This window comes from Pelobates fuscus, chromosome 8 (assembly GCF_036172605.1).
Source record: "Pelobates fuscus isolate aPelFus1 chromosome 8, aPelFus1.pri, whole genome shotgun sequence".
Classification (NCBI taxonomy): Eukaryota; Metazoa; Chordata; class Amphibia; order Anura; family Pelobatidae; genus Pelobates; species Pelobates fuscus.
The window spans coordinates 130,144,977-130,172,943 of record NC_086324.1 but is presented as its reverse complement, the minus strand read 5'-3'; the positions used below and the strand labels follow the sequence as shown (position 1 = coordinate 130,172,943).

The 27,967-nt window shown below is 41.0% G+C and overlaps 1 protein-coding gene across 1 annotated transcript in view; it reads right to left on the bottom strand.

Moving 5' to 3' along the window:
• The window catches only part of BMERB1 (bMERB domain containing 1), a 197,274-nt gene extending 173,274 nt beyond the window's left edge, over positions 1 to 24,000 (bottom strand). The window contains exon 1 of the mRNA XM_063428846.1: positions 23,719 to 24,000. Within this exon, the coding sequence (XP_063284916.1) occupies positions 23,719 to 23,839 (121 nt within the window). The 5' untranslated portion in view covers positions 23,840 to 24,000. The remainder of the gene's footprint in view (positions 1 to 23,718) is intronic.
• Between the last annotated feature and the right edge of the window lie 3,967 nt (positions 24,001 to 27,967).

Here is a 27,967-nt window from a genome sequence, read left to right as displayed (position 1 = left end):
TCTAAAATGTGCAGTTTTACTGTATTAGGAGGGTCTTGATCAGGGCCATATTAAGAGCCCAGTGGGCCTGGTGCTGACAATTATGACGGGCCTAATTACAGAATCATATCGACCAAAAACAGTAAAACACTCCCAAGCGTCATGTATCTGATGGAGATGGTGCTGGAGAGAAAGAAAACAGCAGCTATAAGAAAACACATACCCTATGCTAATCTCTCTCGTATTTATGTTTTCATCTTTCAAGTAAATCCATATCCCCTAACAGCAGTGTCCAGTCAAGAAGGAAGTCAATGGGCATGGTAAAAGGGTGTGCCACTGACACAAATCACGTAACCTGCCAAAAGGGGCAAACATGCCCAAAAAGAGGACATGTCTGCCCAAAGTATTAGAAGGCCAGCCTGGCATGAATGCATGTCAGGCTGCCTGCCAATCATGCAGCTGGCCAACTAAGGGCATACTATGCAGACAGCACCCTGAGCTTGGCATAAATGCATCTAATGTTGCGCTCGCTCAACGCTTTCTAAGGACTGTCCCCTAGCACTCGCTGGTCCACTTGTCTCCTTACCTTCTTACTAGCAGGCAGAAGCTCCTGGTATATAGTCTCGGACAGAGAAAAGCTGTATGTAGTGAGTGTAGAAGAAAGGGAACATGCCATAGTGTTAGAGAGACCAAAGTCAGCATTACCTTAACCCCTTAAGGACACATGACATGTATGACATGTCACGATTCCCTTGTATTCCAGAAGTTTGGTCCTTAAGGGGTTAAAGGATCATTATAGGGTCAGGAACACAAACATTAATTCATGACCCTATAGTGTTAACACCACCATATAGCCCCCCTGGGCCCCTCATGCCTCCATGAATATAGCAAAATCTTACTATATTCAAGCCTGAAGCTGTAACTCTGCATGCTATTTGCCTCAGAAAAAAGCAGTCTGCTGACATCATTAGAAGTGGTGGCCTGATCCAATCACGGTGCTTCCCCATAGGATTGGCTGAGACTGACAAAGAGGCAGGTCAGAGCCAGCATGATTCAAACACAGCCCTGGCCAATCATCATCTCCTTAGAGAGATGAATTGAATTAATGAATCTCTATGAGGAAAGTTCAGAGTCTGCATGCAGAGGGAGGAGACACTGAATGTTTGGATGCATTTTAGGCAGCCATGACCCAGGAAGGATCTCTAACAGCCATCTGAGGAGTGGCCAGTGAAGTTATCACTAGGCTGTAATGTAAAGACTGCATATTCTCTGAAAAGACAGTGTTTACAGCAAAAAGCCTGACGGTAATGATTCTACTCACCAGAACAAATTCAATACGCTGTAGTTGTTCTGGTGACTATAGTGTCCCTTTAACTATATTCATTGTCAGCCAGTCCACACAAGTTTTGTTCCCATACATCCCTCTTAAGTTTCCATACTTAAGTAAGAGTATGTAAAAAGTACCGTATTTATCGGCGTATAACGCACTTTTTTCCCCTGAAAATAGGGGGAAAATCGTGGGTGCGTGTTATACGCCGATATCCCATAATTACTTACCTGTCCTGAAGCGTGGGCCGGCTTCACAGCGCGCACCGCGGTACAGGAACTTTAATTTCAGGTTCTGGTTTCCGGCGGGACTGAAAGGAAGTGTGCACAATAGTGTGCACACTTCCTTTCAGTCCCGCCGGAAACCGGAACCTTAAATTAAAGTTCCTGTACCGCGGTGCGCGCTGTGAAGCCGGCCCACGCTTCAGGACAGGTAAGTAATTATGGGAGGGGAGGAAAGTACACTATGGGAGGGGAGGGGAGGAGAGGGGGAGGAAAGTACACTATGGGAGGGGAGGGGAGGGGAGGGGGAGGAAAGTACACTATGGGAGGGGAGGGGGAGGAAAGTACACTATGGGAGGGGAGGGGGAGGAAAGTACACTATGGGAGGGGAGGGGGAGGAAAGTACACTATGAAAGGGGGGGGGAGTACACTATGGGAGGGGAGGGGGAGGAAAGTACACTATGGGAGGGGAGGGGGAGGAAAGTACACTATGGGAGGGGAGGGGGAGGAAAGTACACTATGAAAGGGGAGGGGGGAAGTACACTATGGGAGGGGAGGGGGAGGAAAGTACACTATGGGAGGGGAGGTGGGGAAGTACACTATGGGAGGGGAGGGGGGGGAAATACTATGGGAGGGGAGGGGGGGAAATACTATGGGAGGGGAGGGGGGGAAATACTATGGGAGGGGAGGGGGGGAGAATACTATGGGAGGGGAGGGGGGGAGAATACTATGGGAGGGGAGGGGGGGAGAATACTATGGGAGGGGAGGGGGGAGAATACTATGGGAGGGGAGGGGGGGAGAATACTATGGGAGGGGAGGGGGGGAGAATACTATGGGAGGGGAGGGGGGGAGAATACTATGGGAGGGGAGGGGGGGAGAATACTATGGGAGGGGAGGGGGGGAGAATACTATGGGAGGGGGGAATACTATGGGAGGGGGGAATACTATGGGAGGGGGGGAATACTATGGGAGGGGAGGGGGGGGAGAATACTATGGGAGGGGGAATACTATGGGAGGGGGGGAATACTATGGGAGGGGAGGGGGGGAGAATACTATGGGAGGGGAGGGGGGAGAATACTATGGGAGGGGAGGGGGGGAATACTATGGGAGGGGAGGGGGGGGAATACTATGGGAGGGGAGGGGGGGGAATACTATGGGAGGGGAGGGGGGGGAGAATACTATGGGAGGGGGGGGGGAGAATACTATGGGAGGGGGGGATATCATTGTGGGGGAGAATACTATGGAAAGGGGGGGACACTATGGGATGAGGGGGGAACACTATGGGATGAGGGGGGAACACTATGGGATGAGGGGGGGGATACTATGGGAGGGGGGGAAATTTCCTGGAATTTCTTTCTAAAAATGAGGTGCGTGTTATACGCCGGTGCGTGTTATACGCCGATAAATACGGTAGTTAGGGTTGCCACCTTTCTAGGAAAAACATACCAGCCTTACTAATTTGCATAATTTCATATGTATGGGTGACATCACATGATGTAAATCACAAGGAGTGACATAAGAGAAAATGCTGTAAAATCACCAAAGAACTACTTAGTTTGATTCTGCTGTATAGATGGATTCCACTCAGTGCCCCCATGTGTCGATTACTCCAGGTCTCAGTGTTCCTATGTATCAGTGTCTTAGTGCCCCATGTGTCCCAGTGTCCCCTAGTGTTGTGCCCCCATGTCTCCCTGTGTCCCCATGTATCCCAGGGTCCCCATGTCACTAGGACACTAGGAAGACAGGGAGACCTGGGGACACGGGGAGACCTAGTGACACGGAGACGCCAGTGACACTGGGAGATTAGGGGACTCTGGCTGGGACACATGGGGACACTGGGAAAATAGGGGACACTTGAAGACATGGGGACACAGACACCAGGGACACAGACACTAGAGACACTGGCTGGGGGACATGGGGACATTGAGACATGGGGCACTGGGAGACATGGGGACACTGAGACACCAGGGCCACAGACACTAGGGACACTAGCTTGGAGACATGGGGACATTGTGACACTTGAGGCACTGAGAGACATGAAGGCACTAGGAGACATGGGGACAGTGAGACACTGGCAGACTGGGGGCACTGGGAGACTAGGGGGCACTGAGACACCAGGGACACTAGCTTGGAGACATTGAGACACTTGAGGCACTGGGAGACATGGAGGCACTAGGAGACATGGGGACAGTGAGACACTGGCAGACTGGGGGCACTGGGAGACTAGGGGTCACTGGGAGACTAGGGACACTGTGTCCCTATGTGTGTGTGTCATGTCTCCCAATGTCCCTTAGTGTCTCAGTGTCTGCCATAATGTCTCCCAGTGTCCCTTAGTGCCTCAGTGTATGTCTCCTTGCAGCCTTTCCCCGCATTCCTTACTTTGCTGAGCTGTAGGCTCTGCAGGGTGGGTGTTGCTGTCTGGACTCTCTGTTGCTGCACCCCTGCAGATCAGTGAGTAGAGATAGGCAGGGAGGGATATGCTGGTACTTCCTATCCCTGCCTGTCTCCACATACAGCGACCCCAACTGGCCAGTGCTGGTATTGCAAAGTAATCTCTTGTTTATACTTAGAAAAATACCAGCATTTGTATTGCCAGTATCACTGCAATATTGGCACCAGCCAGGCAGCCTCAAATATTGGCTGTGCCAATAAAATAAAAGAAAGGTGGAATCCCTAAGAGTAGTGTGTGAAAAAAAAAATGTAAAAAAAAAAAAAATTTTTTTTTTTTTTTTTTAAATCAATGGGCCTAGTCTATGGGCCTGGGCCTGGAGCTGCAGCTCCATCAGCCCCTATGTTAATCCGGCCCTGGTCTTGATATGCCACACCTGTGAGGTGGAAGGATTATCTCGGCAAAGGAGAAGTGCTCACTAACACAGATTTAGACAGATTTGCGAACAATATTTGAGAGAAATAGGCCTTATGTGTACATAGAAAAAGTCTTAGATTTTAGAGTTCAGCAAATAAAAAATGGGGGCAAAAACAAAAGTGTTGTGTGTATAATTTTGTTCAGTGTAAGTAACATTGTCTGAAAATTGATGCTTAGAAGCCGCATCGGAGTCAGAAAATTAAAAAGATTTCCTTGTACTGTTTTTACAAAAAACTGTAATTTAAGTAAGTTATTGTTGTGTTTATCAATGTATATTTCTGTTTTTCCGTTGGTGGCATTTTGTAAACAAGGACTATAAATGCAAGGTGTTCATATTTAAAGTGAATTTGGTATATTATATAATAATCTTTATAGATATGTGAAGATTGCACTACGATTACAGCTCAGTTTCAGCTGGATTCATTTCTGCTTTTAGGGTAACAATGGAAAAGATAAGGAACAATTGATTTTAAAGCTCTAATTACATCTTCTTCCCTGTGGAAATGACAGATCTATAGCTGAGATTGGAGTAATGCAGTGATCATCTTTTTATTTGCTTCAACAAGCGGTTTTGGTGAATTAGACTATAAAACAATAATTGTAATCCAATCAATACTACAAAGTGTAATTCTGCATGCAAAATTAAGAGGGACTATTGGGAAAATAAGTTATTTACCTGTATGTGAATAATTAGAGAAACAAAGGCAGTAGTTCTTTTCAATTGATTAGTGTTTTCTTTTTGTAAATAATCGTTACCAGTGGTTTCATAATTTGTTAAATCTTGCTATAGCACACTCAGCTAATTAAGGCTAGATGTGACAACAATGACACACTTTAGCGACAGGGTCTAGCCATACCCACTAAGCATGTTAACTGTGAGAGCTGCAGGATTAGCCAGATACTACAATACTAAAAGCTGAGACGTATATTTTTCTCTAATAATATAAAATGTGCACTGTCTCTCAGGTCACACTATTGTCACACATTTAGCATATATTTAAATGTACAGCGTGTTTATATTAGGATTGTACATTTCAGGTGTTCTTCTTTGTCACTCCTCTGAATACTCTTCCCTGACATGTGCATCTTGCTAAATCATTTAATCCAAACGAGAACCTAAACTGTTGAAATATTGATCTCATTAACCTAAAAATGTACCTGACTAACGAATGCTACAGCCTGTATTACAAATGTTTACCATATCCTGATGTCGCTGTTGTGGCGCACCAAGGCTTCTTGTTACTTCTGTGCACAACAAAAATAAAGAATACATTTTTTTTTTTTAAATATATCAATCTATGTGCTTCATGTTGTTACGATGCCAGGAGTAACCCAACTCCTTCCCAAGGTAAGTCATCACAACATTTTGGAATGGAACGGATATTTATCTTATACAAGGGACCTTCTTCTTCTTTTTATATGTCAGAAGAAGAGGCTGAACCAGAGATGCCAGGGCAATCAGGTACATGATGTCCAAAGATTCAAGGATTTGACTACTTACAGTGTGAAGGTACCAGATCCTTTGTAGTTAGGTTTTGAAACATATATAGAATAGGGAATTTCGAACTCTAGTTAGGTTTTTTAAAGAACATATAGAACAGGGAATTTGGAACTCTGTGACCCATTAATGTACAGTGGAGGCAGGACAATGCCTTGTTATTTATAATTATTATAATATTTGCATTGTAATTGGAGAAAATGTACTGATTATCCAACCAACCCTTATAACTTTTAGTATTCAAACTTCATTAAAGAGAAATAGGGTAGGGCTATTGTGCTTTTCTTGACCAGTATCCTTGACTCCATTCGCACACAAGTTTTTCCAAGAATATCCACCAACAGCTCATAGAAAAAGAGAGTCCCTTCTGGATCATAGAAATTAATAATGTCAGCCTAAATACACCGTGTATGGGGTGGGTGATGAAAGGTTCTCCTCTGTTGTTGTTTTTTTAAGGGATCCCATCCTGAGGAACCATAACAACGTAAGAAGAATCAAAATCTCAAGTCCTACGCAACTAGACAGACCTGAATATTTACTGTTGGAACAGTTGGAAGGTCCATGTCACACTGATCAGAGGGAAAGTTCTGCTAGCTTGGGTTGAATTTTCACTCACCAGTGGTGAGTGGATATTTGGAGCCCTGCTGTAAGTTTATTTATTTACTGTCTTTTTAGCGCTGTGGGTTAAGGCTTTGCGGTTCTAACCTACAAATGTACCAGGGATAGGTGGATTATTCTCTACATAATAACAACACTTGAAGTGTGTTGTGGTCAGTGTTAAAGTGGCACTGTCACTGTGTGGGGACTTTGCAGAATTTGCTGGGGGTCCAGTGGCCGATGGGGCAGGGTGAGGTGAGTTCTATTTACCTGAGCCCGTCAGATAATATTATCTTTATGAAATACTATTTTTTTCTGGCGGTATGGGGGGTTGACAGTGTGCTCCAAAGCATTTTTTATGATATAATTATTACAGTTTGTAAAACAACCCATTCTTTGTCAGGGATAACATAAAGTGCCAGATTCTAATTGTGCCACACTGTGCTGCCATAAGCAGTGATGCCCAAATGTTATATCTTTGTAGACACACAATCAATTTAGAAACACTGGTACAATAATTCACACAGAGTGCTAAGGTGCCACTGTCTCTAAGCTTAGATGACAATATGTGTCCAGAATACAATTGTCAATACTCAGACGGGTTTGTGAAAATAAATTGATAGCAGTACACTCTGTAATTCAGGACGCAGGCCAGCAAATCCCAAATTGCTCATGGCAGAGTTTGAAACCCACAACTGTTCCAGAGCGTCCTTAAAATTGGATTTTATTTGTCAGAAATAATGCGAGGAAATATCCACAATTCAGCAGTTTCCACAAAGTGAAGACATAGGAACAATAGCCATGCCAGAGAGCATAGAAACCTTGTTATCAGAAACACAGTTATTTGTGTTCTTGGTAGTTTTGTTGTGATAGCCCGCTTTATTTTATAGCTATCTTAACAGGAAAAGAGCCCTGGTTTATTATTGGGATCCTAAATAAGGAAACACTTGATAACATATGTCCCAATTCTGCTATAGGAAGCATTATGCATAGGTTAATTATGTCTGTTCATGATCGTACATGGTCCTAGTAAAGAGTCCTCTATTTTGGATATTACACTGAATGTTTATCGGCTGTTTGTAACACTCAGAATCTTTTCTAATACCGTCAGATGTTTGAAGCAAGAACGACCTTAGAAATAATGACTACATATATACTGAACTTATATTGCAATACTGCATTTTAATATACACATGCTACATTTGCTATTCAGATTCTAAAATAATTTGTGAAACAGAAATATTTAATTCATAAAAATTGCAAATTAATTTCTTAATGTTGATAATCTGTCTTATTTGTTTAATTTATTTTTGTGTTTAGATATTAATGGTTTGATCTTTGTTTCTTTCTTTCTGTATAGTGTTATCTTGCTATGAATACAATTTTATTACAAATTGATTGTGATTATTTGTGATAATTATCCTCAAGGCTATAGCAGTTTATCAATAATTGATTGAACTCAATTCAAATTTTTTTCTTGAAAATACAAAGCTCCTTAGGTATTCCCTTCTATTTTTTAGGATAGATCACTCCAATTACCTCCTCTTTGACATTCTCTAAAGCCCCATCATTCCACGTTAGCAAATTCAAACCCATCTTAAAGGGATACTATAGTCACCAAAACAACTTTAACCTAATTAATCAGTTTTTGTGTATAGATCATGCCTCTGAATCTTACTGCTCGATTCACTACCATTTAGGAGTTAAGTCACTTTTGTTTTCAATCAGATGTTAACTAACTTTAAAAGTTTTTATCTCCTGCTCTGTAAATTGAACTTCAGTAACATACAGCAAGCTATTAACATATGAGATATGAAATTCTAAATTAAACAGCATTTGCAACAAAGTGTAAACATTAGATGACTCTTTACAGGAAGATTAGAAAGGCTGCGTAAGTGAAATTGAGGGAGGTGTGACTAGGGCTGCGTAAACAAAGTGCTTTAATTCTGGCATAGAATTGAGCAGTAAGACTACAGGGACACAATCTATACTACATAACTGCTTCATTAAGCTAAAGTTGTTCTGGTGATTAGAGTGTCTCTTTAAAGTAACTTTGTTCCTATGTGTTATGTGTGTATGTGTGTGGATTTTATTTAAAGAATTATTATTGGGGATTTTTGCAATTATGGAGATCTCAGGTTGCCTTCTAATCTTAGTTCAACACTAAAAAAAGTCATTCTTTTAAGAGGTTGTTGCATTTTTGGAAAGGAAGTATGGTTGGAAACACATTCCTTGGAAACACACTCTTCCTTCTTTGGTGTACCAAACGACATAGCGATTTCTATGTATGATGCCATACATCCCAACCCTTTATTTATAATCAGTGGTAAAATCATTGGAGAAGAGTTGGTTATGCATATATCATGAGAAGATAATGTTTTAGTTTCTATAGATCGGAGAGCCCAATAGGTATATCCAGGGCTGCCATCAGAAATTATGGGGCCCCTGACACAGCCCAAAGTCTGTGTCCCCGGGGGCCCACCCCTGAGCCCGGCTGTGTCTGCCCACATGGCCCTCCCCAAGTGCGCCTACATGGCCTGCCCCCGAGTCCTCCCACAGGGACCATCCTACGTCCACCCACAAGGATGAAGTGTATGTGCACTGAATTTGCTGTGCGTATAGTGGATGCAAATTGCTTGTTTATAGTGGATGCAGATTGTATGTTTGTGCTTATTAGATGCAGAGTGTGTTTGTGTAGTGGATGTAGTGTATATAGTGAATGCAGAATGCGTGTTTGTCTAGTGGATGTAGTGTGTGTATAGTAAATGCAGAGTGCGTGTTTGTGTAGTGGATGTAGAGGGTATATAGTGAATGCAGAATGTGTGTTTGTGTAGTGGATGTAGTGTGTGTGTAGTGAATACAGTGTGTTTGTGTAGCAGATGTAGTGTTTGTGTGTATAGTGAATGCAGAGAGTGTGTTTGTGTAGTGGATGTAGTGTGTGTATATAGTGACTGCAGAGTGTGTATAGTGTGTGTAGTGAATGAACAGTGTATGTTTGTGTTGTGGATGTAGTGTTTGTATTAGATGCAATGTGTATAGTGACTGCAAAGTGTGTGTTTGTGTGGTGGATGCAGTGAGTATAATGAATGTGGTGTGTGTGTTTGTGTAGTGAATGCTTTGTGTATAGTGAATGTGTTGTGTGTTTGTGGTGGATGTGTCTTTATGTTTAACAAATGCATTGAGGGTATTTTTTTTTCCTTTTAATTTTGATAAAAAAATAAAAGAAAGGGGCGGCGCTTAGCTACGGAGGAGAACGGTCGCATGCCGGCTGAGCTCCGAGCAAAATATCGAGAAAACCCGCTAATTACCCCCTCTCCAGGGTTGCCATCACCCGTGGGGGACTACCACAGTACCATAAGCCCAATGGGGAGAAAAAGCAAAAAGCTCCGACCCGAAAAGCCCTCGATGGGCATGAACATCGACGAAATGTGGCGGCAGGCCCGAGGAGCCTCGAGCACCAACATGGCGTCTTTACACGGAGGGTGCTCGGACTTCTATGCCGAGACGTCGGACGAAGAGGAGGAATGCCCTTACCCGGCAAGACATAATCCACCGCCAGCACAATCCCAACAGCCACCGCCGCCTGCAGCCCCCACGCCGGTGAGCATGGAGGCCATCAGAGAACTCATGGCGGAACACCACAATAAGATCTCGGCTGAGGTGGCTTCAATTAAAGACACGCTGCAGGGCCTAACAGGGCGTCTGGGAGTGGTGGAAGTAACCTCCAACACAAATACCAGCCAAATCCAAAGACTGCAAACTGAGATCCAAGAGGTAAAACAGCGACTCCTTCAAAGCGACCTAAAACCGCGTCTACCGCATCTCGCAAGGCGGCTCCTCACGGCCCTCTTGACTCCCAAGACAGCCAAAGCCATGACCCTAGACGGCATTTTCCGGGTACCAAAGCCCCTCAAAGCCCCTATCGCAGCTACAAGGGACGTGATTATACAATTCCAGACCCTAAGGGACAGATCAGCGGTCCTAGCGGCGGCTAGAAACCACCCGAATTATCTCTTTGAGGAGATGTCTATCTCATTCTATGCAGACCTCTCTGGGGCGACACTAGCATGGAGAAGCTCCCTGCACCCATTAACATCCCTCCTGCGGGCTCAACACATCCAGTACCGCTGGGCCTCTGCTCATACCTTGCTAATCACTAAAGGCGACACCATGATTACAGCGTGACACATGCAAGAGGCACCGGAGATACTAGGAAAGCTAGGTCTCCCCACGACCTCGTTCACACAGCAAGGAACATCACAAGCTACCGGCAACCCACCGAACTGGGACACAGCCAGCGCAGCGGAATTTATCCCCAGAAGATTGCTTGGAACAGCCGGAGGCACAGGGGACCCCTGAATGATCCACCTGAGGTGCTTCTTCCAGCTCATCCATTGACACACCGCCCCCCACCCACGAAGCCCACTTCGCCCCCACACTATTCCAGACCGGGACTTTCTCTAACCACATCGACAAAGCTCACCCCTACGCTGGTTGGGCCTCCCCGCCTGATGGGCAGAAGCTGCTAGAGCCGACGAGACAAATACACAGCGCAGGGCTCCTACCCACGCATTGTGCACCAGCCGGGACATTGTCACCATTGAACGCAACCCACAGCCCAGAACAGTGGCAGTGACATTACCCTTGTCTACCTAACCGGCTAGCACCTATAGGTACCCAACAACGCAACATTACACAGACTACTGTAGGGGTACTATGACTCAAAATGTTTTGTTATGTGCATGTTCTTTTCTTTTATTTTTCAGTTATTTTCCTTTATTTTTATTTTTTATTTTCCATACTCTCTTGTTCCTTCAATTTGGTCTTCAGCGGCATTATTGGCGGGCATTACAGCTCGGAGTCAGTATGCTCCCACTTTCTATTGGCGCAAGGCCTTCCCATACACTACTCAGGCGACAAAATACACACAAAGCGAAATCCCGCACCCACCTCATAGGTGCAAGATACACGCCTCTCACAGTGCATAGAAACAGAAGGGCGCATGGCGCAACCCTACACTTAAACCTAATCTACACTATGTAAATTAATTGTCCTACATCACTATCGACAAAGCTATGACTCTCACAAACACCGCGTTAATCTACAGGTTAGCCTATAGTTGGAAGTGTGCCTAACATGCCTACTTGTATATTATCTTCTTGTATTGCCAACCTCGGCTTTATAGCGCAATGTCTTAACGACAGATAGTTCTGCGAATCGATACAACACATTTTACTGTTCTTACACGAGAGCAACAAATTTTGAGATTGCCTAACGTAACCTGTTTAAACTAATGTACCACTGTTCGAATTCAGATTGTTTTTTTTTTCTATGCTTTTCTTGAAAAAAAAAATAGTGCTGTTTATTCTGCCACATTTTCAAATTCTAAACTGTTATATTAAAGCTTGCAGTTGCTGTTGTGGCCCTGCAAGCCTACTGTCACTTCAGTCACAATAAAATAAAGAATAAAAAAAAAGAAAAAAAAAAAAGAAAAAGTATATTCATTTTATGAATTTAAAATAAAAAGTATTCCCCCCTCCCTGCCTCTTACCTGTAGCCAGGGAGGGGGGACACTGGATTCCCTGGTGGTCCAGTCAGTGGTTCAGCAGTTGGTCTAGTCTTCATCTTTCCCCTTCAGGCTCTACTTCTGTCACAAGCCCGGCATGCATTGAATGCCGCAGAGCGTTGCCATGGCAACGCTTTACAGCCGCTCGCGAGAATGCCAGAGCGGGAGGTGAGTGTGAAGCCAGAAGGGCCCGCAGAGGCATATATATACATAGCGCTACTCACTATATATATATATATGCACATTGAAGGGCTGGGGGCCCGAATATGCAGAGCATTAGCAGTGCAGTCCGGGCCCCCAAGGACCGCCGGGCCCGTGACAACCATCATGGTGGTCACCCCCTGATGGTGGCCCTGGGTATATCCATAGATGTAGAACTACAGCTCCGATGATGCTTTGCATGCCTTTAGAATAACAAATATCATATAATGGAAGCTGAAGTTTTAAAACATCCTGGGATATACCGTTTGGGCACCCCTGTTACAGATCATGTTTTGCATCCCAACAAATTGAGTTGGTATTTTATCAGGTTAAAAGCATTGAAAATTGGAAAATCAGTGTAATTAAAATGTATTTGCTAGGATTTCCCTATTTCTTTAGTTAGTTTTTTAGGCGTTGTGTTGGGAGGAAGGTTTGGCCACTGATAACTCAGGCTGTTGGCTGCTGATATTTGTATTTCTCTTAAGTTAATCCGTTGCGCACTAGTTAGCATTCAGCAGAAATCCCTCCTGGTAAAAAAGTCAGTACAGCATGCCAAATTCTCCAATGCATTTGACGCCCAGCGCATGCGAATGCACTTACATTCGGGGTGATTAAGTCGGCTGAAAAACACATAATTTGACAGTCGAGTAAAAATAAAATTTAAAGGAAAAAGGTGTTTTAAGGACATCCACTAATATCTATCATTCTCTGCTCGCGCAGCATTCCACTCTCTCTAGATTTAACTTGTTTCCGCTACAAAAAACTTAAAAGAACATAAATGATTTTATATTTAGAATTTGAAATTTATTTACATCTACTACACAATTATATTAAAATAGGTCATTTATTTACTTTTACTTTGTACAATTTGACATCTAAATATCCCAGTAATAGTTGTTTGGTCTTACTGTAGCCAATAGGTATCAATAAAATTGAAATAAGTTTTGATCTAAAACACAAAAAGTGGCAAGTTTGTACATTACACCGAATAACAAATTTGTATAATACATATAAAGTAATACACTACAAAATAAATGGAACCAAATGTCCCTTTATGAGGAGTGGTCTCACAGACCACAGACTGGCCAAGAAACCAAAATATTCAGCTTTTTAAAGCAAGGTACCTATGCCAGCCAACATTATATACAAAGTGTACTTTCAATCAACATAAATACTCCAATACAAATCTGCCTCAGTAGGTCACTGAAGTCTTCTCACTGGGCTAATACCAGGTACTCAGGTGTCTCCAAGGCAACATTTCAGCAGGTTTAGAATGCAGGAAACTACATTTGGGAATATGGCTGCTACCAAAACGTTTCACGCCAGAAGGATAAAACACTCTAGCAAACAATTTAAAATCCAAAAGTATTTTATTTGGCAATATTACCAATTAAAAGTAGTTCGGTAGGCTAAGCAAGACTCGAAGATACAAATCTAAATCCAAATGTGTTTGGGGTATATAATTACTAAACTATACAGGTTGGTAAAAAAAATGAGAAAATTTATCAAATACTTTCCATAATTTTCTTTTTCTGGCTAAACATGGCAGCATCTCTTACGGGTTTAACTCCTCCCCATAGGTGATGCTGCCACGTAACTTAGCCAGGAAACGAGAAAATGTATCAAATACTCACTGTAATTTTCTTTTCCTGGCTAAGTTACATGACAGCATCACTTATGGGGAGGAGTTTAACCCATTACTGATGCTATGTTTAGCCAGGAAATAAAGATAGGTACACAAAAATGACATATCTAAACAAAAACAAAAAAATTATTGCCAACATAAAAATGAAGATAATCACTACCCATGAATTGTGAGATAAAAATAAACAATAGAGCAATCAGTGGCCTATACATAACGAAATAATAAAAGAAAGCATAAATAACAAGGTGACCTTATTTATATTCATACAATAAAATTATGTGATTCTTGAGCAGCAATCATCATGTTACATTCTGGGCAATTCTAGACAATCCTGATTACTATTCTAACAGATCTCACTATCTAGTACGAAACATGTACAAATCACAGGCCAATAACTGTAAATATAATCAAAATAATTCACATTCTATTCTGTACATACAAGAATATCCATATATGAAATTCATATTACACTAAACCATATTTACAAGTGTACCCATGCTGCTTCTGATAAATATCATTCATGAATAACAACGATTAAAGGAACACTATAGTCACCTAAATTACTTTAGCTAAATAAAGCAGTTTTAGTGTATAGATCATTCCCCTGCAATTTCACTGCTCAATTCACTGTCATTTAGGAGTTAAATCACTTTGTTTCTGTTTATGCAGCCCTAGCCACACCTCCCCTGGCTATGATTGACAGAGCCTGCATGAAAAAAACTGGTTTCACTTTCAAACAGATGTAATTTACCTTAAATAATTTTATCTTAATCTCTAAATTGAACTTTAATCACATACAGGAGGCTCTTGCAGGGTCTAGCAAGCTATTAACATAGCAGGGGATAAGAAAATCTTAATTAAACAAAACTTGCAATAAAGAAAGCCTAAATAGGGCTCTCTTTACAGGAAGTGTTTATGGAAGGCTGCGCAAGTCACATGCAGGGAGGTGTGACTAGGGTTCATAAACAAAGGGATTTAACTCTTAAATGGCAGAGGATTGAGCAGTGAGGCTGCAGGGACATGTTCTATACACCAAAACTGCTTCATTAAGCTAAAGTTGTTCAGGTGACTATAGTGTCCCTTTAACACAGAGGCAGCAACAAACAAGTATTCTAATAAGCTGCATTCAACAACATAATTATTTAAAGTATAAGCAATAATGTGCATGTTACATTCTAGGTAATCCTAATCGTTACAGTCTATAAGGATTGCCTTGAATGTAACATGATTATTACTGTTAATGTATCGACTAAGAATGTTTTTGTCAAATGGATTCAATGTAGTAATTGTATGTTATCTTATTTGATAGTGATATGTTCACTCTGTCTCTGGCTCATAAAGTGGCAGTGCTATGGCTGTGTATGGTGAATGTGTGCATTTTATCTTGAGTGACTAGATCTCGCGACTAAGGACGTGATGACGTCATGTCCAGGTTCATTGAAAACTGATGAACAACAGAAAAAGAAAGAGTAAGTGCTAATTAACAGATGGTCAGCAACCCTAGAAGGGAGATCCCTCCAAACCCTTCGGAAACAAAGATAGTGAGAAAAATAGAGGTAAGTGCTGCACCAATAATCACAACATAAAATAAGTTTAAAAAAAATCTGTAAAAAAAAAGGAGTAATATTCTCAGTGTTTTTTTCCGGATGAATCCACTCATATGAGAGACAAAAACCAGATAAAAAGAACTAATAGTGCGATATGAACAGTCCAATATGTATACAGATGAAATAAACAGGAATAAACTCACATTTAGTAGAGCTATAGCTAGCTCTATAGTGAAGGACGTACAGCGGTATAATCCCCACTTATGGGATATGTTGTGGGTTTTTTCTGTCTGGGGTATGGTCCACACTCAGGAAAGAGGGTAAAAAGAGACAACTAATAGCGCTCACTGAATAAAAACAACAGTATATATAATAACTAAAATAGTACTCACAAGCAAAGAGCAGGCTACCTGCTCCTTGGTAACAGCACTGGTGGTATGATCCCCACCTCGAATTTCTTGGAGTGCAGGATACTAAAAAATGGCAAGTAAAAATCAAGTGTATAAAAAAGGATGGTTGGCACCAGGGAAGTGACCAAAAAATCTTTATGACAATACACAATTAAAATTCCACAAATGCGTTTTGCCTCAGGGCTTTATCAAAATGGAATAACTGGTTAACTGGTATGCCCTTCACACTAGAGCTAGCTATAGCTCTACTAAATGTGAGTTTATTCCCGTTTATTTCATCTATATACACATTGGACCGTTCATATTGCACTATTGGTTCTTTTTATCTGTTTTTTGTCTCTCATATGAATGGACTCATCCAGGAAAAGACACTGCGGATATTACTCCTGTTTAAGTACCTTATTCTATATTTGGTCTGAGTAAGATCCTTTTTATTGGTCTTTTTTTTTACTGATATTTTGATTTTAAACTTATTTTATTTGTTGTGATTTTTACTTATTTTATGTTGTGATTTTCACTGCTCATCATATTTTGTTATAGAAATTGGCGCAGTACTTACCTCTATTTTTCTCATTGAAAACTGATGCCATCAGCTATTGGAATGGGTATATATATATATATGTCACAATGGGAAGGTGAATGGATATGATGTCTCTTAAAAAAGCACATTTTCTGGTGTCAAAATGTTGGGCTTTGTATGTAACACATATCCAGCTCTGGCAGGCTCATTGAAAATTGTTGGTAGTAGCATTTTGGTTTAAGCCTGAGTCACTTTTGTGATTGTTTGCATCTGTGCTGTGTCTTTAAATATTAAAGATTACCTTTTGTATTAAGCAATAATATTTGATGTGCGTCCTTTTCTTTATCGCAAAAAGTAAAAACATTTTCTTCACAGTAAATTAAGAATAAAGAAGTAAAACAGAAACATGGAGATAATAGGTGGATAGAGCAGGAACAAATATCCAGTAATATCTCTGATCTTAAACTATTATACTGGGTTGATTTCCCGACATTTAACAAATTAGAAATAAAAAATAAAATAGTTGTTGACATTTTTTCTAATTTGCTGAATTTAAAAATAAATTAGGGTTTAATGAACAATTAACAACAAAATCACCTATAGAAATATTGCAGATATATTAAAGGGACTCTCCAGGCAGCAGTTTTTACTCACCTGGGTCCAGCGCCGGGAGCCTCGTGAAGCCGCGCCCCCTATTTCGTCAAAATGACGAAATAGGCGGGCGCGAGCAGGGAGCAATCAGACTCTTCCATTTGGAAGCATCATTGCTCCCTTGTGAGCATGCGCGGCTTTGCAGCACATGCGCACATACTTCGGAGGGTGGCATTCATGCCACCCTCTGAAGTCCTGAGCGCACTACCGGGCATGCGCGCGGCCGCGAGCTGACTGACAGCTCAGCTCACGGTCTTTGCCCACCCCCCCTCCTCTGCTGACAGGCAGAAGAGAGAAGGCGCGCGCACACAGTTCCTTCTCTCTCCTGCACACGTCAGACGTATTTTAATACGTCTGACGTGTACAGGGCCTTTTTAGGGCCCTGCATGATAGGAAGTCCCTCTGGTGGCCGTCTGAGTGACGGCCACTGGAGGTATTCCTATCAATCAATGTAAACACTGTATTTTCTCTGAAAATACAGTGTTTACATTAGATTGCCTGCAGGAAGCTATAGATCTCACCTGAACAACTACATTAAGCTGCAGTTGTTCAGGTGACTATAGTGTCCCTTTAATATAAAGAAATGGAAGGAGAACGGTCTGATAACCCTGGCTGATATATTAAATACAGATTTGCATATAAAATAATCTCAACAGATTCATACAAAAATAGAGGGGTTTGATAAAGAACAACCCAAAAACACTTCATACAAACTAACCCAATTTACAATACTTCAGATATAGACTGTCTGCTGGAAAGAGAACATAAAAGGAATATGGTCTCAAAAATAAATAAGGTTATATATAAAAGGTATAATAAGGATAAAATTAAATCAATGGTGAAATTGGAAAATCAAATAGGTAATGAGTTTTCATTGGATCAGTGCTTAAAGGACCACTATAGGCACCCAGACCACTTCAGCTCAATGAAGTGGTCTGGGTGCCAGGTCCCTCTAGTTTTAACCCTGCAGCTGTAAACATAGCAGTTTCAGAAACTGCTATATTTCACTGAGGGTTAATCCAGCCTCTAGTGGCTGTCTCACTGACAGCCACTAGAGGCGCTTCCGCAATTCTCACTGTGAAAATCACAGTGAGAAGACGCTGACGTCCATAGGAAAGCATTGAGTAATGCTTTCCTATGGGTGGTTTGAATGTGCGCATTCGGAGCTGACGTCGGCAGAGGGAGGAGCGTTTCAGCCGGCGCTGGAGAAAGGTAAGTGGCTGAAGGGGTTTTAACCCCTTCAACCCAGTGGGAGGGGGGCCACGAGGGTGGGGGGGACCTAACGACCCTATAGTGCCAGGAAAACTAGTTGTTTTCCTGGCACTATAGTGGTCCTTTAAGAAGGCAATATATTGCATAAGTTTATATGAACTACAGATTAAATTAGTTCATAGGTGGTATATGGTTCCAGCTAAAGTAGCAAGATTGCACTCTTTTATTGATTAAGTTTGTTGGAGATGTCTCAGTAATAAGGGAACACAGAAACATATTTGGGGGGATTGTCATATGCTTAATCCATTGAAGTAAATAGTATCTGGCAAAATTAATATGATTTTAAAAACTTCAATTAACATTTCTCCTCAATTGTTTTTGTTACATATGGAAATACCTACCAAAAGTAAATCTTTAAAACTCTTAACTGTTCATATATTAATGGCAACTGAAATCTGCATAGCAAGATATTGGAAATCAGTAAATACCGGTACTCCCTCATGGAGAGAGGTGGAATCCCAGATAGGATATCAGCAGTTAATGGAAAAAACAAGTCTTTAGAAATCTTTATCTAGTAGATAAATATGCAAACATTTGGGAACCCTGGACAACAGGTGTAGCCGCTAACCAATAAGAAAATGTTTAGCAATAGGATACACTGGTCCCTTATGGATAGAAAAAAAAGAAAAAAACAGACATGAAGGAAAAAGATGAAGGAAAAAAAAGTGAAAAGAGAATAATTATGATGTTCCATCCCCTACTTTTTCCCTTCCCTTGCTACTGATATCGACAATATAGTATTAGGGAGATATTATATCGATATTTCCTGGAGACGTTTCTTACGTTTTGTATGTTTAAAATTAATTAAAGGTATTTTTTTTTAGACAGGATAAAATATAATAGAGAATATGACAAATGATGAATTGATATCTACTTCGATATCCGGAGTTAATAGAGAATATTTAATGGATAAATACCTTTCCGATGCTTTGAAAAGAAAAAGAAAATAAAAATAAAAAAGTAAAACAAAACACATTTCTGTCTGAAAAAGAGGATGAAAAATGGGGAAAAAAAATCTGTTGCATTATGGAAAAAATGGTATGTATTCAAATATATATTATTAAAGGCAATAAGGAAGCAAAGGATGGCACTTTTAAGAAATATTTATTAAATTGCATTAAATATGAAGACGGTGTTGGTGATAAGTCTCTCCCAAGAAGCGGAAGGAAGTCTGCTACTCATCGAAGTTGGAGGGAGGTTGGACGGCAAAGCAGAAAGTAACTTTATACTTAAGATGTCACTGCTCCAGAGAGCTGTCTTATAACTGCAAGAGTTTTACAAACAACTGTAGTTATGAGCCATTCTTAAAGGAACACTATAAGTATTCCTAAAGTTAAAGTGGTCTACTCACTATCTAGATTACATGTTATGGACTACATCTCCTATAATGCTTTTACAGCTAAAATGCTGGCATAGCATCGGGGGAGATGAAGTCCAAAACATCTGGAGTGACGAAGGTTGCCAAAACCATGAAAAAAAATGTTTAAAGGATTTTGCTCACCTTGCTTCTAGCACAGAGACTCACTTATTGCACCTGCCTGTTCTTCCTCCCATGTCGTCTTCCTGTAAGCTGCCTCCTTTTGATCATAGAGAAGCACTTAGGGTGAGAAGAACATGCGTGACAAGGGCCACACTACTCCAATCAAATGCTACTCATGGAGAAGCATTGAATCCTATGATAAGCTTCCAAGGACATCGAACGTCACAGAACAGTTGTACTAGCAGAAACACCCTCTAGTGGCTGTCAGGAAGACATCCACTAGAGGTGTTTTTAACCCTGCAATAAAATGTTACACTAACTATAAAATTGCACAGTTTTACATTGCAGACCTAAAACAACATGTCCTCTGAAAGCTTAGGGGAAAAAAAAAAGTTGTCTGAAACGTTGAACCCTATTTTGTATCACTGTATTTGCTTAATAAAGCAACAGTTTGGAAATTATTACAAAGACTCCAGAGAGTCTATATACATTTTGGTTGGAGATTTTTCACCGGAGCATTTAAAAGACCGAGAGCATCGAGTGCTGGGACCTGGGAGTTATATATATATATATATATATATATATATATATATATATATATATATACATATATACATATATTGAACTAAAAGCATAGCTAGCTTGGAGGATTGGCTTAGAGAAATTTTCCAGTTTGTGTATTCTACACTTAAATCTGAAAATCTGTTTAAATTCTTACTTTAGCAAATACCGTATATACTCGAGTATAAGCCGACCTGAATATAAGCCGAGGCCCCTAATTTTACCCCAAAAAAATGGGAAAACTTATTGACTCGAGTATAAGACTAGGGTGAGAAATGCAGCAGCTACTGGTAAATTTCTAAATAAAATTAGATCCTAAAAAAAATATATTAATTGAATATTTATTTACAGTGTGTGTATAATGAATGCAGTGTGTGTGTATGAATGCAGTGTGCGTGTGTATGAATGCAGTGTGTGTGTGTGAATGCAGTGTGTGTGTATGAATGCAGTGTGAGTGTATGAATGCAGTGTGTGTGTATGAATGCAGTGTGAGTGTATGAATGCAGTGTGTGTGTATGAATTCAGTGTGTGTATGAGTGCAGTGTGTGTATGAGTGCAGTGTGTGTGTATGAATGCAGTGTGTGTGTATGAATGCAGTGTGTGTGTGTATGAATGCAGTGTGTGTGTATGAGTGGTGTGTGTGTGTGTGTGTTGCAGAGCCTTAGTGGGGGTGGGCAATTTTTTTTTTTTTTTATTATTTTGATTTTTTTTATTATTATTTATTATTATTTTTATTTATTTAATTTAAATATTATTTATTTTTTTATTATTATTTATTATTTAATTTTTTTTTAATTATTACTATCTTTTTTTTCGTCCCCCCTCCCTGCTTGATACATAGCAGGGAGGGGGGCTCTCCTTCCCTGGTGGTCCAGTGGTATTGGCAGTTCAGTGGGGGGAAGGGGGGGCTGGCAGAGCTGTAACTTACCTGTCCTGCAGCTCCTGTCAGCTCTCTCCTCCTCCGCGCCGTCCGTTCAGCTCCCTCTGTCAGCTGACACTGTAAGTCTCGCGAGAGCCGAGACTTACACTGGGAGCTGACCGAGGTGCTGAACGGCGCGGAGGAGGAGAGAGCTGACAGGAGCTGCAGGAGAGGTAAGTAAGATCTCTGCAGCCCCAACAGCCCCAGTCTGTATTATGGCAATGCAAATTGCCATAATACAGACTATTGACTCGAGTATAAGCCGAGTTGGGGTTTTTTAGCACAGAAAATGTGCTAAAAAACTCGGCTTATACTCGAGTATATACGGTAAATGTTTTGTTGACTGTCCCCTATCCTACTGTGTCCCATCAATCATTTCTTTGCTCTTCATCTTGCTTAGCCATTGCACATATCAACTGGTTTGTGATTCAGCGACATTTTAGCTCATAGTTTGGGAATTTGACCCATCACACAATCGGCCCTAATTCGGACAAATTGCCGTTGGATCATAACAAATCCAAGTATAGAAACAACTGCCCTGTGTATTACAGGGAACTGTTCTACTCAGCCTCTACTTTAAAGGACCACTATAGGCACCCAGACCACTTCAGCTTAATGAAGTGGTCTGGGTGCCAGGTCCATCTAGGGTTAACCCTGCCTGCTGTAAACATAGGCATAATCTATGATCAATGCCCCAGAGGAACTTTTTGCATGTTTAATACCATATATTTGTTTAATTGTATCCTTTTTTAGTAAGTGTGTATGATTTCTTGTCTGTATGAGTCATAGCTCTTTGCATACTGGAATCAAAGAATTTCCTCAAAGTCTCTCCATTAAATATGTAGCAGAAATACATTAACTCTTACCGTAACATTGTCTAATAACCACATGCCGCTTATTGTTACATAAAACGCGCTAGAAGAATCAGGTAAGTGACATGGATACATGGTCAGTATTGGTAATATTGAATTAAAATGTTTTACTAATCCAAGGGATTTACCACTTGCTGGTCAAAAGAAGTCTGAGATCATGCAGTAAAGTCATTGTTTACGCAGGATAGATTATTATGGATATAGTCCCTGTTTTAGATCACACAGCAAGCTGCAGGTTCTCATATAGAATGAACAAAAGACCTACATTCAAACAAACACAAGGACAGAGACTAATTGCACAATCATTATGGTAATCTCTGTTCATTGTATAGCAAATTAGTTTAATTGTAGGCAAAATCTGTATTTTGCTTTGGAATGTCAGCTACGTGGGAGCCTGCAAATGTACTGGGGGAAATAAAACTATTTTTTTTAAAATGGGTACATTAATAGTATGGCTTTAGTTGTTAGAATTTTATACAGTGCTGGTATATTGATGAATTATCTATCCTGCAACAAAATTAAATTAAAAGAGTATTGATGAAGAGTGTATGCTGTGCATAATATTGTGCAAAAACAAACATACTATACATATCCTAAGGTTTTAAAATCTGTTGTAAGGAATGTAGGCAATTAAAAAAAATCTTCCCAGATGATATAAATTATATAAATAATCAATGAAAGAAAATGTAAAGTATATCTCTAACTGCTGTTACAGTAATCCAATTCCCATGTGACAGCATGTGGATTGATACAGTAAATAATTACCGTTTTTTATATTCTATTTTTATTGAGCTTTTACCTTGTGTATGTGTGTGGGGCAGGGGTAGTGGTGTGTGTGTGTGTGGAGGGGGGGTTAAAAAACTTAAGTGAAATTGAGAATAAAACCATGGTATATAAACAGTGAGGAAAACCACAACACAGGGCTCAGCAAATTTCTCCTCTGGCACCAAAGGGTTACATTTGAGGTTGACATGTACATATATGATGTTTACAATATATTTGAGGAGTTTATGAAAGTCTTACACACTAAACTGATTACACCAGACTGATTACCTGGGATTCAACACCAGACTGTTTTGATACTAGTTTGATTCACCACCTTCAGTGTGAGCCTGTCATTGCAATGTAACTAGATGGCACATTAATATGTGAGATGCTCAAAGGTAAAAATAACACACACACACTCACAGTCATGTCACTGGTTCCATTCCACAGCACTCTTGTATACAAAATAACAACACAGGAGGGCTAGGGAGTTAAAATTGTCCACAAATCCTTCATCCAAAAAACCCATGTTAATGTCAGCACTGTTAGCTAGACAGTGGCACCAGGTTATACAAAAGGTTGTTTACACTGTGATCACCTGTCCAGTTTATACACAGATACAATATCACAACAAGCTGTGGGTTGAATCCCAGGTAACATCATACACTGTACATGGTATGTACATTTTAGGATGGGGGAGGAGGGCATGCCTACATCCAGTATAGAGATATTAACCATTGGAATGTCAAATGCACAGAGAGAACCTCTGGCACACAAGGGGTTACAATAAGCCTTTAATTCATAGTGAAAGGAGTACTTACTCCGCCTGGAGAGCCCCCCTGCCTTCCAGTCTGTTTCCTCCACTGCCCCATAGCTCTTCATTGGTTTGTCTGTCTCCATAGTGGCAGAGATGGATTTCTTTAACTCCATGGAGGTCTGCATTGGGTGCTCCTGCTTCTGGCTTCAGCTGTGCTCCTGGATGCAGGTGCCTTGCTCGCCTGGATGCTGGATTAAGTGAGAGGTGATGATGGGTGGGTGTAAGGGGGAAGGACCGTGCCTGCTCCCACTCACTCCAACCTCATGTCTCCCTCTTGGTTCCACTGCTGGGCTATGTGGGAGGGAGGGGCTGTGACGTCACTGCATCCCTGTGAAGGCGCTGGGAGCACTGAGAGGATGCACTGAGCATGCGCACTGAGAGGCTCTTTCTTCCCAGCGCTGGGTACCACAGGAGGGGGATTGGGTCAACTTGTTTACCTCGGGATTGGTCCCAGGGTTAAGTAGGGGTGCTTTCAGACCATATGGATACCAGTTAAACTCCACAGAGTCACCATTTCCGATTTTAAAATGCCAGTCTGTGGTTTTGCAATGTATATATATATTACCATCATGCTAAAAGTGATGAGAGGCATTGGGTACATTCAATACTCATATTGATATTGGTGTTCATGCAATACCAGTGCGGTAAAATAGTATAATTAGTAGATGGATCACAATGGAGTTTTGGAATATTAAAGGGTTACTCCAACCAAAGTACAGTGTTTTAAAGGGACATTATAGTATCCAGCACAACTACTGCTCATTGTAGTTGTTCTGGTGACTATAGTCTGTCCCTGCTGGCTATTGAATGTAAATACTGAATCTTCAGAGAAAAGGCACTGTTTACATTGCTGCCTAATAACACCTCTAGCAACAGTCAGATGGCCACTAGAGGTGCTCTGCATGCAAACATTGAACGCTCTCCGTAGAAATGCTTGATTCAATACATCTCTATGAGGAGATGCTGATTGGCGCAGCATGGTAATTTTTTCCTGTAGGAAAGCATTGGATTGGCTAAGGTCGTCAAATTAGATTATCTCAGCCGAAGAAGCAGAGTGGGGTGGAACCAGTAACAATTACACCATGACACCATCGTGGAACTGTTCAACATATTGTACATTCACTATCTTGCTCGCCGGTTTGCAGATTATCCTACAAAGTAACAACTGGTCGTGGTTCAGATGAAACTTCTAAGCCTGTATGTTACTTAGTTTAGCTGACACTGTATCCATTAGCTTGAAAATGTTTTATTATGAATGTGTTTCTGTCCTTGATATTCCATACTTGAGATTAAAACAGTTTATGTAATATCTGATACATAATGTAACAGTGTCAAAGCCCATTTTGTGTGAAGTCATATGATGATTTGAAGGTCAAGGTGATCCTTTGGTGTAAGCTGAAGTGGGGATGAGTCTCAGTTCTATGGAATACACACGTGAGCAAGTTTTGTATGTTTTGTACTCAGAAAGATGTGTAATTTACTGTATTTGTGTCCAGGGTTCTAGTAGTGAGCGATTATTGATGGAGAATAAAGGAATCTGTGAAAACACAAGGATTACACAAACACACACACACTAAATCCACTACACAAACACACACATTACATCCACTGCATAAACACAGACACACTGCATTAACTACACACTGCATCCACTACAGAAACACACACTGCATCAACTTCACACACACGCACACACACACTACATCCACTACACAAACATACACACTGCATCCACTACACAAACACATACACTGCATTCACTACACACTGCATCCACTACACAAACATGCACTGCATCTACTACTACACACACACTACATCCACTACACAAACACACACACACACACTGCATCCTCTACACAAACTGCAACCATTGCACAAACATCCACTACACAAACACACACACTGCATCCAACGTTGTATTTAGCACGATGCTGACAAGGCATTGGACCCCTCAAACGCCCTGGCATATGCCTTGCCAGCCTCTTATCCTGGGGGGCCCAGGAGCTGGCCAGCTGGCTACTTTGGCCCCCCTGAGGCTGGCATCTGCTTGGGATGGAGGTGGGCAGTGAGAGAGGACTCTCCCCTGAGCTCCCTCCTGCTCAGCTCCCTCGCCCGCACCACAGTGATGCCAGAGCTGAAAAATGACGTCACACCGGCCCCGGCATCACTAAGAGGCACATGAGGGACCTGAGCAGGGAGATCAGAGCTCCCTCGCGTACTTGCTTTGACCGCATGCCCAGCCGCTCAGTAGTCCCACTGGACCCAAGGGACCCCACGCCCAGCTGCTCAGCCGAGCAGCCGCACTGGACCACAGAACATAGAGACTCCATGCCATCATTCGCAACCTTGCATCCTTTACCAAGCAGACACGACCAAATGGAACGAAGGATGCGTTCCAAGATGGTGTCATAAACTAATGACACGAGGTTGCGAATGAAACACAGATCTGCGTTCCAGGGAGACGCGTCACGTGAAAGAGCAATGGAAACCACATTTGTGTTCCAGAAGACCGAGGGAAACACATACACAAACACACACTGCATCCATTACACAAACTGCATCCACTATACACACACTCTACATACACTATACCTTTTTTTGCTTTTACTATACACAGACACTACACACATTGCGTCCACTACACACATTGCATACAATACACAACCACAAACATTACATGCAGGACTCACAGACATTAAATCCACTACACACTCTGCATCCACTATACACACTCACACAATGTATTCCACACACACACTGCATACAATACACAAACACAGACACTGTATTCACTATACAATCTGCATAAGAGATGTTGGTGTGTTTTAATGGTCGTTGTTTTGGTTGGGGGAAAGGGGGAACAGCATTTCATTCTTGGCCCCAGGCAGCACAATGTCTTGGTACGGCCCTCTTTATTACTAATGGGATTAGGTCATATACACATTGCACTTATTTTCTCTTATTAGAAATTCTAGAGTTACAAAAATTCAGGAGTTTCACAAAGACCTCTCAAAGGTTCAAAATGTTGCCAAGCACATATGTTGGTGGATGACAAATCCCTGGTTAATATTACTTTGGTGTTGCATCTCCATTACTAACTTACTTTCAGTGCTTTCAGGGTTTGAAGGAATCCTTGGAGGTCACATCTCTATTCTTTCAGCAGTGTACATATTCCCTTAATAGGTTTGTTGTCTCTTTACTAGTTGTCGAGATAATTAAAGTGTCGTCTATCAAAAGAAGAGAGGCTGAGGATTTGGTGTGGAGTAAGGAAAGGTAGTATTTTTTCAGTTTTATATATAAGATCCTAGTCAGACCTCCTCACAAGTAGAAGTCCCTGGGCAAGACACCTAACAATATATAACCTCTTACTTCAATCCTAATAGATTGTAAGCTCGTGTAAGCAGGGCCATCTTAATTTCTTTTGGAATATGTTGGTGCTATAAAATTATAATATTAACACAACAATGGCCAATAGCTATCCTTATTTTCTGAAGTTAAAGGTCCTATCCAAGTATAAAGCCATATGACCAATTTTCTTGTGCTTGGTATTTGCGGTATTCAACTACACAAAATGTGTGTAGAATCTTGACATACAAAATCCACAGTGGCCAGCCAGGTATCATCTGCAGTTGGGCCTAATTTAGGCAAGTTTTAATCCATTGGTGTCCTAAAGGCAATATTGTGCTTTTTATTTGAGAGTCATAAAATGTTTGTAATCCATCGGGAGGAATATTCTGCAAGTTAGCCCATTTTTCAGATTTTCAACCTTTCCACGTTTCTCTGTTTGTATATTTCAGGTGACATATAGACAAAGTAACCTTTTAGAATTAGATGTATTAATTATTATTATAATTTATTTTTTTAAATACAGGTTGGTGAACCTTATATTAACATTTTAATTTGTGTTCAAGAGGATAAATATTAATAAGGTATACATCCTCGGGACTTTACCTAGCGATGCTTTGATGTTTTCATTTGACCTTTGAAATACTAATCACGGCTAAAGTTTGCATTTTCTGTATTTTTTTTTTTATTTTTATTTTTTTGTAAATCTAATGTGTGATGCAACAGAAAAAATGTCCTTTCCAGTATGTTGTAACAGTAGAATCAAATTTTGGATGTGGACATATTGCTTTGCTGGGCCTATGCCTCATTTAGGTAATTTTAACATCTCATAAGTTAAAATTATTTCATAAATGAATACCATTTACAAAAGTAGACAACTTTTTATTCTGGACCATTTTTTTTCA